A 13,658-nucleotide genomic window follows, 5' to 3' on the forward strand; every position below is an offset into this window, starting at 1 on the left:
TGCATTTTGTCATCAGCCCTCTGATATGCTGGTGGCTTAAACAACCCTTGGTTGATCACCCAGTAAATTGATCTCCCATTTCCTTCAGAAATTATTCCACTGTAAGATTTGCTAAAATGCAACTTTCAGAATATGTTGCTGTCATTTGTTTCCTAAATGCGTCTTTGAATCAGACACACTCATATTCACGTTCACTTCAGACAGCTGCAGTCTGAAAACTTGTGTAACCTTACAAGACCAAACTTCACGGTGTTACTCTGAATATTACTGTAAAAATAAAAATGTAATTGAATGAGCTTGAAGCTATTTTCAGAGCTGCTTTCTAAGCCATGAGTAAAAGGAGGGATTTCATTTATATGAGTGTGTTGGTCACGGTGGGTCTCTGCCTCTGCAAACATGCAAGCAGTCAGATTGAACTCGTGGAGCTGGAGCCTGAAAAGAAGCTTTGCATTAGAAGCAAGCTAATTATATCCTTCCCTAATGACTTCTTCTGTTACAAACAGATTATGAATGGAACAAAGGAGGCAAGTATAGTTTCTCTGACTGTAAGAGCCACCATTTATGGAATTCCAATCACATTCAATGAAATAAAAGCCCAAGGACCAGTCCAAGTTAGAAGAAAAAGGGATGATTACCGGATGCAATTTTTCTGTACACTTGCCACCCTCACGCCTTATATTTCTGTTTCCCACACATGCAGATATGACCACAGTGTCCATGGAGCCTGTGGGACTCCTTGCGGAACGGGGCGCCAATGCCACCGACCCCCCCGCTGAGCTCAAATGAGGACACAGCTGCCACCTTTACCATCGGCACCATCCTCTCCATCATGTGCTTTGTCGGAGTCTCTGGGAACATCTACACCCTGGTGGTCATGTGCCACTCCATGATGACTGCAGCCTCCATGTACATCTACATCATAAACTTAGCTTTGGCAGATCTGCTGTATCTTCTCACCATACCTTTTGTAGTCTGCACACACTTCCTGAAAGGGTGGTACTTTGGGGATATTGGGTGTCGGATTCTGATCAGCATGGACTTCCTGACGATGCATGCCAGCATCTTCACGCTGACAATCATGAGCACTGAGCGCTACTTTGCAGTGCTCAAGCCATTCGACACAGTAAAACGGTCTAAAAGTTACCGGAAGGCCATCGCTCTGCTGGCATGGGCAGCAGCTCTCATCCTAACCATACCAATGATCGTGAGCATTCAGCTAATGACAGTGGGCAACAAAGCTATGTGTCAGCCCACGTTGTCACCGCTCTCCTACAAGGTTTACATCTCCTTCCTGTTTTGCACAAGCATCGTCGCTCCTGGACTGATCATTGGCTATCTCTACATCCAGCTTGCACGCACGTATTGGGTTTCACAGACGGAGACCTTCAAACTGAACAAGAAACTCCCCAATCAAAAGGTCAGTGCCTCTTTAGAATAGTGCTTTTAGGGCTTAACTACTCATCTTCAAAGATGTACGCGGTGAATATTTGCATGTATGAGCTCAGCTATATATGACATCCCTACGCCAAACACAAATACTTCTCCAAGTTAAACTACAAACTACATCCTTCCTAAACTAAATCACTGTTGTTCAACCTTCTAAGATTTGATTGTTTTAGGCACTGAAACTAACTTGGTTGTTGTTAGGGAAAGATCATGTTTGGGCAGGAGGCAAGAAACAAACAGATCTCCTGTGTCAAAGTTTGACCTTCTGTTGACCGATCAAATTACTCCAACCTCCTTCCTTTGTGGACTTTGTGGAGAGAGGACAGTACCTCCAATCTAATCTGACGCCCAGTTCTTGGTTTTCCTTTTTTGTTGTGCAGCATCACCCTAGTCCCTCATGTCTGACTCAGTGTGTAACTCAGCTGCAGATGGATCCAGACACCTACATCCAGACAGCTCCACTTGTAGTATGTCATTGGCTTTGTTGCCTGCTGTTTTAGGGATTTGGTTGCCTGTAATGCGTGATTGTCTCTCTTGATTTTTTATGACATCACGGACCATGTTGGAAATAGTTTTTACATGTTTTAAAAGCTTTACAAGCTTTACATGTTATCCGTTGGATTGTTTTTCCTTCTATATTCATAGATAAAATCAGGTCGAGCCTGATGAATAGGCAGGAAGTTGGGCATCACGCTGCTCTGGAGAGAGTACTAACATGTCTCACAGCTATTGTATGACCTTCTGTTTGAGGGTTTGGCAACTGCACTGTCATCATAAATGATTAATGTTATTTAAGAGTATTTGACTGTAGCAGCAACATTTTGGATCTCCACTTAAAGTAGGGATGGGCAACTTTAAGGATAGGGAGGGCCACAGGGTGTGTCCTCACTGCCAGAGGGCCACCAATTGCCCATCCCTGACTTAAAGCATCCAGTTATCAATCCTCTCATTTCTGCTGTAGGTTTTTTATTTTCCATCCCTGTCTTCCTCCCTGCTCACGCTGAGACGAAACCCATTCCAATTTGCTCATAGCGGGGCTTAAGACGGGTCCATTTTGTCTTATTAGTGTGATTAACAATGTGGGAAATGCTGCCATTCAATTGTATTTAAACGCTGTTCATAGGATTTACTTGTATCTTGGAGCAAGAATGCAAACTGTCCAGCTTTCAAAAGTGCTCTGCTGATCACCATATGTTACTATTCTTATAGTCGGGTCGGTTATTTGCTATAATTGAGCCTCAATATGTCCAAATTTGATCTTGTGAAATCAGCATTATTGAATACAGGAAAGCTTTTTTCAAGAAGACAAAACCAGAGTTTTTCTTCACTATCTTATCAATGTGTAGTTTAGTGATATACATGCATACAGTACATGCATACAGTACATGCATATTGCATTGATGATTCTCACTAATGGTGCATCTCTTGTGTCCCTAAAGGTGCTGTACCTGATCTTCACCATCGTGCTTCTTTTCTGGGCTTGCTTCCTGCCCTTCTGGATCTGGCAGCTGCTGGGTCAGTTCTACCCCTCACTGTCCCTGTCCAACAAAGCCAAACGCAACATCAACTACCTGACCACGTGTCTGACGTATTCCAACAGCTGCATCAACCCGTTTCTGTACACGCTGCTCACCAAGAACTACAAGGAGTACCTGAGGACGCACAAGCGGTCCTGGTCAGCCGGCAGCTACTTCAACAGGAAGAGTCGCTTTCAGCGTTCGCCGCGCAGGTCGCCGTCTTCCAGCAGTCAGCAGTGTACTGAGAGCTTTATGCTCACACACACGGCCTCCCTGCGAGCACATAACAGCAGTTTGTAAGGTAGGAGAACATTCTTCTGACTGACACTTGTGATTTTGTTCGCTCATGAGAAAACCAAAAGTATAACAATCTCTAAACTACATCCTCTTCCTAATCACACCTTAGTGGAAGCCAGTGGATGCTTTAGACTTGGCAGCTTTGATGGAGTTTTCTATCCCAGGAACTGCTGGTTCCGATGCGTTATGTGATTACAGATGGCATTGATTTCTTGAGACATGTCTGTTTAGGGTTCCTACTTCCTGGCATTCAGTGTTGGCCAAGTGGTTTCTCATGATGTTTATGTATAGAACTGGGTGAGCTGGTAAAACATGTTCAGCAACAATAAATATTCAACTTTCAGGACAGCAATGGGATTCACTTATCAAAGTTTTTGTGCCAATGGTTTTCGGAGAACTCTCTTTCCTAGCATGAAGGACTCAAACTCATATTTCATTTGATATTTATGAGATATGAGTCATGACATAGTTCCATCTATATGTGGTAAGGAAAAGAAATTCCTCTGTTGGGAACAATCCATTTTAATTAAAGCCTGTACATTAATCAAATATATCCACAGATCTTCTGTCTTGGTCACTCTTGATTGTGGTGCAGTATGTTGCCACCCTGCACCAAACATCACACTGTGTAACTCAATCCATGTTAAAATGTCCACTCCCTTTGTAGGGCTTTCAACTGCATCTCACTGGAATAGTAGGTGGGGTTGAACAGTTAGATGATTTTAAATCAAAAACACATTCATTAGGATTAAAAATGGAATAGAAATTTCAAACTAAACCAGAAAACAACTTTCGCTTTTATTCTTATATCTTTATTATCTACCTCTGCTGCATCCTTACAAAAGCAAAGTCATTGCCTCTGTGTTCTGTAGCATATATAGATCATAGCCTCATTATAAGCCGGTCATGGTATAAACTCTGGGACTTCTAACATTCAGGGTTGTGAAGTCTGTTTATTTATTCAGTAATTCATAGAAAATAATCCCAATTTAAATTGGCCAGAAAATGTGCAATTAGATATTTTCTTCAAATCGTGGTGGACCTTTGGGAAACGTGTTTGTACAAATACATTCTAAGATCAAAGGTAGAAAAAAATAACTTCTGTTCTCATGTATTAAACGTAATCTATTGTCTTGTTGGATGTGTTTCTGCAGCGATATCATTGCTAGTTTCTAAAAATAAAAAAATGCATTATTCATGTAACACTTTATTTTACATGCAAAGTATCAAAATTGACAATTATGTGGCGGATTTTGTAGCTTTATTTTATCTCTCAATTATGTTTAGTGTTATCCATGGAATTTCTATTGCCTTGAGAAAGCTATAAAGTAACTCTGACTGAAATATCATCTTTTGTATTTTCCTCAAGGGTCCGACTTCTCAGGGTTTCCTTTCCTTCTCATTTTTATAGTTTTGACAGATTATCTTTTTTTTTAACACTCCTGTTACTATATTCAAGGACTGAATGACGACTCTTGTGTGGAATCTGGGTCGAGTTTGATTATGCATATACACAATCACTAATGTCCCATCTTCTTGCAGTACAAAAATAATATTGTGTGTATTTGTGTGTGTGTGTGTGTCCACCACGACCTGCACGACCGTCTCAAGCATCAAATGGGTTTTATATGCTAGTAGCAAATGTTCCGTGCAGGAGGACTGAATAATAGTGCAGTGGAGGGGAATAGAGAGCGGAGAGTACACACACACACACACACACACACACACACACACACACACACACACACACACACACACACACACACTCACACTCACACACAGAGACACACACTTGCCACTAACTTGCCACTTTGGGAGTTTGATTGCACAGTCATATATCTGTCATGCAAGGGGAACGCCAGCTGACACGCAACACAAAGGATTTGTTTGTTCTTTTGCAGATGATGGCATCTGCTGGATCAATAATTAAAATGGATAAGAATCATAAATACATCCAGACTGGCCCAACAGGAGGTTATAGCGTTTATCTTTCCCCCCCCATAACCTCTTCAATACATCTATAGTATTTGATGTCTTCAATAACATCACTTTTCATTCCAATTCATCCCACAAGAGGGAAAAAAGAAGGAAAAAAACAATATTTACAATCAGGTTTGAAACTTTGCACTTAGCTAATAAAGCTTCAGCCGTGATGACTGTGTGGTGTGTGTCCAGGCTGCCTGCAGAGACAGAATAGCACCGAGTCGTATATTGCTGCTCTGCCTTGGAATACAATGTGATGAGTGACAGATACTATAATTCACAAGGGCAGAGAATATGGCTCCATGTGTGGCTGTGCACATGGAGACACACACACACACATGCACAGTGTTTCTCCATTACACACAACACTGCTGTGATTTTATTCGGAAACAAGATGTGTAAGGGATTATAATTGACATGATGTAATTCAATTACAGTTACTGATTCCAGCAACACCTTTTTGCTGTTTTACTGGGAAGCAGGTGGAGAGGGAGGCTGGTGTCCAGCGAGAGGAGAAATGTCAACCAGAACCTCCAATGGGTTGTTTTAGGCTACAGCGACACAAACGCATAACTTTTGCCACGATTACGCCAAACGTCCACCGTAATCTGTTCTTTCCGAACCGCCAAATAACGCCACTGGACAGGTGAAAAAGGAAACTTTTGAAACCGAGGACAGGAAGACACGAAGGTCTTATCGGTCACAACGTGTCTTTTCCAGAAGAAAACAAAAAACATCTGCTTTCGTAGATTATTTCTGATACAAAGAAAACGTGTGGATGTAGCGTTAGCCGGCTTGCTAATGTTATCCTTCACTGTAAAGATGGGACTTCTGGAGGGCTCGACGGAGTAAGCGGCTAACGTCGATGTTCAGGCTAGCTGCTTTTCAAGCCACAATTTTGCGTTTTCTACGCGGGTTAAATACACGTATAAGCGTGGAGCTGTACAGGCACCTTCAATGAAGCTGTGCTGGGTACCAACATTAAAAATAAGTGAGTTAATAATGACTTTTTTAGTGAGTAAAATACAATATCTAATAGATTACATCTTTCAATCGACTTTCCAGAACTGTTGATTCTCTGTGTCACGTATAAATAAACGACGTGAAGGTCGAGGCTCAGCTGGATCTCTCTTCTGAGCATCACATCCTCAAGTGTTGTGATTTAAATCTCACATCACATTGTTGTTGTAATTCACCAGTAATATGCAGTATGAATTTTTAATTTATTGACATATAAAGACTTTATGCAGCATGATTTATCAGAAACATGACAACACACCGGCTGAAAAATTCTCTCATTTGCTATTACAGTGATGGACATGAGAGCCAGGTTATCACACTGAGGGTGGATTGATTTTATATCAGCGTGTTATTACAGCCACTGCGGCCGAACGACCTGAGGAGACAGCAGCACAGATAAGAAGATGTCATATAATTGGCTCTTTCTCTGTATTATCTCTAAGATAAATGTTTAGCTGACTAATAAAGACGTATAAGAACAGGCTTTTGTCAATATCCACACTGACATTGTATTCATTACACATTTCTTAATCACCAGACAGCAGGAGCACCGCCTCCCTTCAGTAAAGGCGCTGCTGAACTTTGGTGACTTTTGGAAAATGATGCATCCAATAGGTGCAAGGCGACGCAGACAGCAACACTTTTGGAAAATCACTTTTGCAATAAATGAGCTATTGGAAAACACCATAATTAAACTTGAATGGTGTATTTTTCTTTTAGTCTACTCTCTTTAAATGATTTAAAACCTACACCTTTCTTTCTGTTTTTACTACTTTCCACACACGTCTCTCATTGCCCCAAGTGCATTTTTGTAAAAAGAGCCCTTTGACAATGCATCAGTGCTGGCTGATACACCTTTGTGTTAAATTCTGCCCCATAAATGTTTCCTCAATAAACATTTGCAGGCTAAATTCACATGGTGACAGCTGCCTGGCAGGCGATGTGGAAGTGCTCTAACTACCAATGCTTGCTCGTTGCATTTTACTGCAACACCACAGCAGGAAGCAGCCAGTGGACGCAGGAAATGTCAGGAACCAGTGAAAACACGTAGTGCGTCGCACAGCTTTATGAAGCTTTGGTTTAATATTCACCGCCTTCGCAAGGGCATATGGAATCTACCCTTCAACCAGCTTAATTATTCCATACATTTAAAGTATGGATATTCCCCACACACAGGGCTGAGATTGCCCTGAAATGTGCTTTTTAAGTGTCCAAGGAAATGAACTGGGATAAGAAGGGACGAGGACGCTGGTGCCGTTGCTTTTGTATGGCCTCTTCCCATCCATGGCAACATTGTGCACGGGTATCAATTGTGTGGATATCTATTATACATGGTGACACACAGGGAAATACATTCACAGTGATATATCGTCTTAATTGTCATGTTCTAATACACGCATTTGTTCATCCTTGACAAGGAGAGGAAATTAGTCAGCAGCTGAAGTGAGGCTTTTAATAAAAGAACAAATATTTCTGAGTAATAAGTCTCTGCGTCAGCTGTGCCTGAATAGAAAAGGTGAATAATTCAAAAGAAACGGAACAAAGTGTTAGAATAAATGCACTTGTACATCCTCGTATGTTTAATTCACTAACTTTAAAGTAAAGAATAGTTTCAGTGTCTTTAACTACTTTGGTGTTTTTAGAGTTGTAAAGCTAAATGCATAGAAATGGTCTCTTGGTTGGTCACTTCTTTGATCTAGGCTGAAACATGTGAACAACAATGAGATGGATTAAATGAAATGCCTGATTGCCGTGAAATGACGCAGAGTCGTGTTTGTTCAGTGTCGACATGCAGCTGTGCACAAATCTTGCCCCATTAAGATCAAAGCAGAGAAGCCTTGACCGCTATTAGAGCTGTGAAAGAACCGTTCCCTCTCACACCAGACATGCTCCGTCTTTAATTATAAGTGCTTTAATCCCATGTCTAAATCTGCACTCTTCTGTGACAGGCTGAGACAAAACCTGTTATAGAAATATTGATAGAGGACTCATTAACTCGCTTATCATCTTAAAGCCTTCGTCCCATAAAGCTTCCATCTCAGCTGCCAAATGAAACAGCAGTTGCACTGAGGTCACCCTGACTGATTCTCTTTCACTCATGCTGGTGGAAGAACTATTGATCTTTCTGCCATAAATCTGAAAGCTGATTACATCGATTCGGCTCATTTTGGGAATTTGGAAACGTGATTGTTATCCTCTCGTCACAGGCAGCAGGAAGCTTCACCTGTGACTATCATCTGCATTGTGAGGGAAAGTCTTCCCTGTCTTAACAGGTGCACGTTAATGTTCCTCATCTAAAAAGGTGTTGAGCTGATGAAGCATTAGATGCACAGAAATGTATTACAGATATTTCCCCCTGCGTCACACTCGATCCTTATTCAAGCTCTTACATTTCATCTCGGAGGCACTCGTGCATAATGTTTTCCTTCTTTCCCAGATTCCAGTCAGACAATTCAGACGGATTGGGAATATATGACAGAGAGTGCAGACTGCGGGAAAGGGAGCAGACGGGAAGAGTTGATAAGAACCTCCAGCGGGTGACAGCTTTTTATTTTCAGAGATTCTGTTTGCGTGCGCTGAGCGCTTCAGCTTGCAAATACATAGAGCGCTTTTCACATTTAAATGATCGGCAAGATGTCAAACTGGTGCACAGCAATCATGTGTCGCTGCAGTGTTTACTGTGCAGGGTACGAATCTGCTGCCCAGTTCAGACCCAGCTGAACCGTTTCCCCAGTCACTCCTGAGTACACTGCATGGTCAGGTTAAGCTTTAAGGGCGGCTCGTTGTTGTTGGGCCTCCATTGACACCTCCCACCCTGCGTGCATCGTGTAACCATGTGAGCATATTATGGACTAAACAACGGTAAAAAAGTTCATCTTTACAACAAAAGAGCGTCACAAGGAAGTAACGCAGGACCTGATAGTTAGTATTGTACTTACTGTTATTGTACTGCGTGAAGTATAATGTATATTAAATCGAACTACCTGCAACTTATTGTCTCTGTGGGTCCAGCTGGTCATCCACACTTTACTGTACCCAGAATACACTGAACCGTACTGGAAACGTACTGCAGTGTGACGGCATGGGTACAGTACGGCACAGCGGTGCAGGAGCAAAAAAATATCAGATCTGGAGCTGCCGGCTCTTTTTCAAGAAACGCAAAAGGAGGTTTGGGGACACGGTGACGTAAGTGCAAGCTTCCACTCTTGTTCTGAAGTCGCACGCAGAGTGCCGGCTGCACATCACAACCTTCTTGGTACAGGCTGCCTCTGCCAGGATTCACAGTTTCTGGGTTTGCACTGAGACAAGAAGCAGGAAAACAGAGATAAGGCTGAGGGGAGGGGAGATGGAGAAGGGTGAGACATGCTGTGTGAAATCTAAAGTGCAGGTTCTAAGGACAGGTGAGCTCCTTCTTCTCAAACGTGTTCTGCTGTTCTCGGGTCACGAAAACGAAGGATGCAAAAACGACGGACGAGGAAAGATGTAATGTCAGTGAGAAGACCGTAAATTCAATTTGAGTGTCAGAGAAGAAAAGAAATGTTGCGTGCTATACATATATTTAGACTTTTGAGTGATGAATCAAAGGAAAGTATGGATTAGGAATGTGTGAAGGTATAGACGTGTACGTGTGTGTGTTGAGCGATGTGACTGACCCCGGACAGCTGTGTGTGTTTATAGTCCGCCGGTCCTCGGCTGCACACATGCTTGTAAATACTTATCCTGTGACCCTGAACAAAAGTGTCTGGCATCTGCACACAATTTGGCATCCCAGTTTGAAGGGGGCCAAGGCAACACTTACATAAGCAACGTCAAGACATTAACTGGAGACCATCTTGTGATCGCACCAGCTGCGACGCCAAATCAGGTTGCGTAAAGTGCGGGGATCAACGGCCGCTTACTCTGTTCGGACCCCATTGCTTCCGGCAGCCTTGCTCGGACTGCATCCATTGGGATCTCGGCTACACATCTGTAAAGTTTCGTGACTGCATCTCGCACGATTGTGACGCTATCGCGGTGACCAAATCTGTCCAAGAAACGCAAATGACTCTAAAGCTCCTCTGCAGTGGTTCCTGCTGCAGTCGGTGTCTCCAGGTTGAAAACTACACCAGCGTCGCTGTCAGCTGGTGAGAATCAGTCCTGCACTCATCCGTGTTAATCCATGTTTGCTGAATTTAACACGTCTTAATCCTGCTGCTGGCTTTAGTTTTCATCCTCCCTCCTGGCGTTTCCCTGTCTGCTCCTGTTTGCTTCTAATAATGGAGATCTGTGAGTGTTTCTGCAAGAGGAAGATAAAGCTCAGTGTTCTGATGTAGACAGAAACGTTGCATTTGAACTTTCTCTCCTGACAAACAGAATGTGTTGGAACAGAGAACATGGTCACTGCAGTGGTGTCCATCAGTGTGAAGCATCGCTGCAGCTCATAACTGCAGTAAATGGAAGAGCGGAGCCGTCAGTATCTCATGTCCGGGCCTGACCTTGTGAAATGAGTGATGTGCCTTTTAAAACCACAGAATGAGATTGATCGGACAGCAGCGCTGCACCCCGAGAGCAAACATTTACAACATCCATTCTCTTCTCACAGCCCACTGGAGGATTCTGCAAAACCCCAGATGATAGAGGATGTGATGCGTGTTCAATACATTGTCCGCTTCACACAATGTCCTGTCAACAGTCTAATAACCCTGGAACACACAACCTGTGGACGAGCAGGCAGACAACACAACCAGTCATCAGGGCATGGGGCTTATTCTTACTAAAGGTAACGCCAACAAATCTTAAAGAGAAAAACTTTCTATAGCTGAATAATCATTTTTTGGAGAGAGAGAAAATGGCTGGTATTTGAGCGTCACAAGCTCACAAGCATCCCGTCCCCTTTTTAAATAAAGTAATAACTGCTTGTCACAGGTTGTTTATATTAATTGAGTGATTATTCCTTCATTTGAATCGTTTTTAGAGACCTTAAGGCTTAGAGTTCACAAGAAGACAGCACATCGGACACGGCTGAGGCTTCCTGGCGACTGTTATGAATACATCGATTACTAATGTTATTGGTTTCCTGCTGTGACGAGTCCACACGTCTCCTTCACTAAGCTCCGCGTGTCCTTGAGCTCCGCGTGTCCTTGAGAGCAGATCGTGTGCTCAGTGTCGTCCGTGACAGACTCGGCTGCTCGTCCGTCAGAGACCACACAGTTGGCACAGCACCAACATGTTAAGGTCTCTCTGAGATCGTGTCAAGATGGATGCGTTATTTATCATGGAAAAAGGATTCTTTTGAATCAAGTGCATTCTGCTGTATTAACCTCCCAGAGGCTGCGCAGGCAGGGTCACCTGATGCCTTCATCCCTCAGCAGACTTCTCCGGGCTGCAGGAACACGACCAGGAGGACTATAAATGAGGAGGCTGCATTATTGAAACCGTCCTGGAACAAAGAGCTTCCTTCTGCAGACTTTGTGGATCTCTCTGTACTGTTTTTCTTCTCTCCGTCTCTCTGGTGTGTATCCGTCTCCCTATCCAAACTAAGACAATCCATCTCACTGAAGCACAGGCTGAAGAAGCAGCTTGTTTGAGCTTCTGTCTTAATGTTTTTATATTCTGCGGCTGCTTGTGTCTCAGATCTTAACTTCATTAGTTTTCTGCTCGCGAACAAAGAACTGTTCAAAAGCTCAAACAAACAGAAACCCAGGTGAATTCAAAAGAACAGTCTTCAAACAAAGGAAAGTAATAACATCAGTGCTAATTATACTCACAACATATGAACAAATTGAGTTACTTATAACTAAACATAAATGTAAAGCATTGCAGATCACAGTGAAACACTTTCTTTCCTCTTGTATTCTAAACAACACGTAAGACTTGACAAAAGAATCAATCACTTTACTGCTTTAGACGATTTCATTCCAGATCGAAAGATCGAAAGAAAAGTCATGAATCAATAAAACAACACATTTAAATACTCTGATTACTTTATAGAGAAGAAGATGAAGTCACACAGTGAAGCTAACTGTTTTCCCACGCCTGCTGGTGACTGCGTTGGAAACAAAGCAGCTGAAACAGACTGTGCTGCAGCGTCGAGCCTTTTTAAATAATATAACTCATCAATAACTAACAAAGATAAATAATGGAAGAAGGTGCACCTGAAGCGGAACCTTAACCTTTAGTCTGTGTGTGTATTACGGGAAAACTTTCCGCACGATTTTGAGGAAAACTTGGTGGTCGAGTGAAACAACCCAGAACATTCTGGAGTAGTTCCGGGTCGCGGGGCGGATACACGCAGTACTTCTCACCTTCTACTTTTTGTATTTGTTCATTTGTTCACTTTGTTCTGCTCCTCTGTCCTGCTTCTCTTCCTCATGCTGCCTCTTTCCATCTGCTGTCATCGTCCAGTTTAGTGATGTTTACACCCCGGAGACAGAACACACATATAGCACTGCCCTTGCTGTGTCACCTTTACGCAGCAAACAAAGGGATCAAGTGATCCATCACTTTGAAACATCCAATATTGTCGGTCTGACTGAGCGTGAAATGGAAACGTTTACACTTTGCAACGTTTATTCTGGATTTAAGAGATGCTGCTGCTTTTATTAAAATCACTATTAACACAAGTGGACCTGGTTGGTATCATGTTACGAACACCTTGATGCTTGCAGGTGCCGTAACAGAGACACCATACGTACGTCTCCATCATATCTCGATGTTATCATAATGACATGACAGAATGAGCACGGTGTGAAATTGAAAACCGAAAATGTAAATGGTTTAATTAGCAGTCGTAAAAAGTGTATTGGAAAGTGAGAATGGAAAATGAAGTGTGAGATAGAGCAGCAGTAAGTAAGAATTCCTTCCTTTCATTCCTTATTTGAGTGTAGGAGTGACATCCAGGTTATGATAACCATCTCCAGGCCTCCAAACAGAAAAGCAATTCTGACGCTTGATTCACGTGACACGTGATTTAAAGCTAATTAAAGCCGTGCATGATGTTTAACTGTGTGTGGGAAAGTATCTTCTTTATTCTAAATCAAAAAGAAAGCTCTTGCTCTGAAACTGCTTTTATTAAGACAATGACAAATAAAGTATCAGCGCATTTTGTTCTGTAATCCACATGGATCCCTTCAAACTAAAAGCACAGGATATGATCCTTATTGTTTTTAAAGACACTTATTAATGACACTGTTCAATGAACATCTTCATATCTCTCTGATAAACTAAAGGAACATTCTCCTCTTCCTTAAGATAAATAAATGATTTGAAAACCATACAGAAAACTACATTGACACAAAGCTGAAACTGTTTTTGTTGACTCAAGAAACGACTGAGATTTTTGCTGCATTGCACAAGTTCCAGCGCTGGCCTGATTCAGCAGGATGTGTTCCTATACGGGTTCCTCTGTGCCTAATG

General features: G+C 42.4%; 1 protein-coding gene across 1 annotated transcript; it reads left to right on the forward strand.

The window, feature by feature from the left end:
• Nucleotides 1-702: 702 nt before the first annotated feature.
• uts2r (urotensin 2 receptor) lies at nucleotides 703-3,263 on the forward strand. Its single transcript, XM_029456645.1, is given in 3 exon segments — nucleotides 703-765; nucleotides 767-1,417; nucleotides 2,886-3,263. Coding segments are annotated over 3 exon segments (1,092 nt in total).
• The last annotated feature ends 10,395 nt before the right edge of the window (nucleotides 3,264-13,658 follow it).

This window comes from Cottoperca gobio, chromosome 19, assembly GCF_900634415.1.
Source record: "Cottoperca gobio chromosome 19, fCotGob3.1, whole genome shotgun sequence".
NCBI classification, from domain to species: Eukaryota; Metazoa; Chordata; class Actinopteri; order Perciformes; family Bovichtidae; genus Cottoperca; species Cottoperca gobio.